General features: G+C 72.2%; 1 protein-coding gene across 1 annotated transcript; it reads right to left on the reverse strand.

Annotated features, from left to right (window-relative positions):
* Positions 1 to 10: 10 nt before the first annotated feature.
* Positions 11 to 1,527, reverse strand: PRIM1 (DNA primase subunit 1). The gene is made up of 4 exons (XM_085321955.1): positions 1,384 to 1,527; positions 479 to 636; positions 294 to 400; positions 11 to 192 (listed from the first exon to the last, which is right to left on the reverse strand). Exons 1-4 carry the CDS (start codon positions 1,484 to 1,486, stop codon positions 66 to 68), a joined length of 495 nt encoding a protein of 164 aa, XP_085178081.1. The 5' UTR covers positions 1,487 to 1,527; the 3' UTR covers positions 11 to 65.
* Between the last annotated feature and the right edge of the window lie 307 nt (positions 1,528 to 1,834).

The following is a 1,834-nucleotide window of genomic DNA, read 5'->3' on the forward strand; positions in this document are numbered from 1 at the left end:
TTGCACCCGCCCCGGGTGCTGCGGGGTCAGAGGCTATTGCACTGCGGGCCGTGGCTGTGCACGCCCTAAAAGCCGCAGGAAGGTGCGAGAAGGGGGCGCGGAGGCCCGGGGGCCTCACCCACGAGCGCCCGGTCGAGGACRCGGATGGCGATGGTCATCAGGGGCCAGCACTTGGGGCAGATCTCGGCGGAGCTGGAGGCAGAGAGGCGTCGGGTGGGGAGCATGCGGCGGCTGTGCCGGCACCCCTGAGCCCGAGCCTGAGCCCGTCCCGCGCGCGCGGCCGCCCCGGGAACCTGCAGCACGTGCGCACGTCGTCGTAGTCCGTCATGTCGATGTCGAACACCAGCTCCTTCTCCTGCGGCTGGAAGGCGCCCGGGTGCACCGTGTTGTGCTGGTTGGGCTGCGTGCAAGGCAGGAGGCTCAGTCCCGCGCCRCGGAAAGCGGCCGAGCGGTGCCCCCTCCCCGGCCGCCCACTCACGCGGTGCGAGTACACAGCCCCGATGTCGATCTTGTAGGGGTTGATTTTCTGCAGCTCCCGCTCCAGCTCCTGGGGGCTGCCGAAGGACTGGAAGCGCAGGTAGATGTCGTCTCGCAGTGTGAAGGAGAACTCCCGCAGCTGGAAGTAGTTCTTGGCCACTGCAGGGGCCCGGCCGGTGTGGGCTGGGGCAGGACCTTCCGCCCCCCAGCCCCCTCCCCGGCCCCGTGCTGCTGAGAGCCCCTCGCTCATCACTCGTGCCCCCAGCACCCTCCTGTTCACTGCCCCCCTGCTGCCACCCCTCCAAGTCCCCCCTTCATTATCTGCACCCAGGACCCCACTTCAGCACGTGTCCCCCCAGGGGGACCTCTACACTGCGCCTTTCCCAGCACCCCAGGACCCCCGTCATTGCACCCCTCCGCCCAGTGCGCCCCTGGGTGCACCTGCAGGATCCCCTTCGTTGCACTGCTCTGTTCACTGCACCCCAGGAGCCCCCCACTCACTGCACCCCATCCCAGCACCCCAGGATCCCCCACTCATCCCACGCACCCCCACGATCTCATTCACTGCACTCCCCCCCAGCCATTGCACCCTGACCCCCCCACACACACTTACTGCACCCCATCCCGGGACCCCTCCACTCATCCTCTCCATCCCCAGGACTCCCCTGATTGTGCCCCCCACTGCACCTCATCTCAGCACTCCCTGGATCCGAGATCCCCCCACTCATACTGTGCACCCCACGATCCCCGTCATTGCTCCCCCGCTCCTCGCGCCCCATCCCGGCACCCCCAGGTCCCCCCGGCTCATCGCATGCACCCCTTCCTCGCACCACCCCCCCGCCCGCCGCGCCGCGCCGCGCCGCTGAGGCCGCCGCGCTCATCGCAGGCGCCGCCGGTCCCGCTCACCGCCGCCGTAGCTGAGCCAGCGGCCGTACGCGGCGTGCGGGAAGAGGCGCCGGTAGAAGACCGGGAGCAGCTCGGGCAGCGCCGCCGGCTCGAAGGGCGCCATGGCGGGAGCGCGAGCGCGGGAGCGGCGGCGGCGCCGCGCGTCCCCGGGGCCGCCGGGAGCTGTAGTCCGGGACCGCCCCCGGGCCCGGCCCGGCCCGGCCCGGCCCCGGGGCGGGCGGCGCTGCGGGGGCGACACGGCGTTTTGGGGTACGCAGCCCCGGGGGGGGGGGCGCGGGACTGGGAGCCGCACGGGATTGCAAGGGCGCACGCAGCCCTCGGGGGGCACACGGCTTTGCAGGTGGGGTGCGCCCAGCCCCTGCACGCAGCGTGGGGTGCGCCCAGCCCCTGCACGCAGCGTGGGGTGCAGCCAGTCCCTGCACGCAGCGTGGGGTGCAGCCAGTCCCTGCAC

Source organism: Rhea americana, unplaced genomic scaffold (assembly GCF_003343005.1).
Source record: "Rhea americana isolate MKP2758 unplaced genomic scaffold, rheAme1 scaffold_735, whole genome shotgun sequence".
Taxonomy (NCBI): domain Eukaryota; kingdom Metazoa; phylum Chordata; class Aves; order Rheiformes; family Rheidae; genus Rhea; species Rhea americana.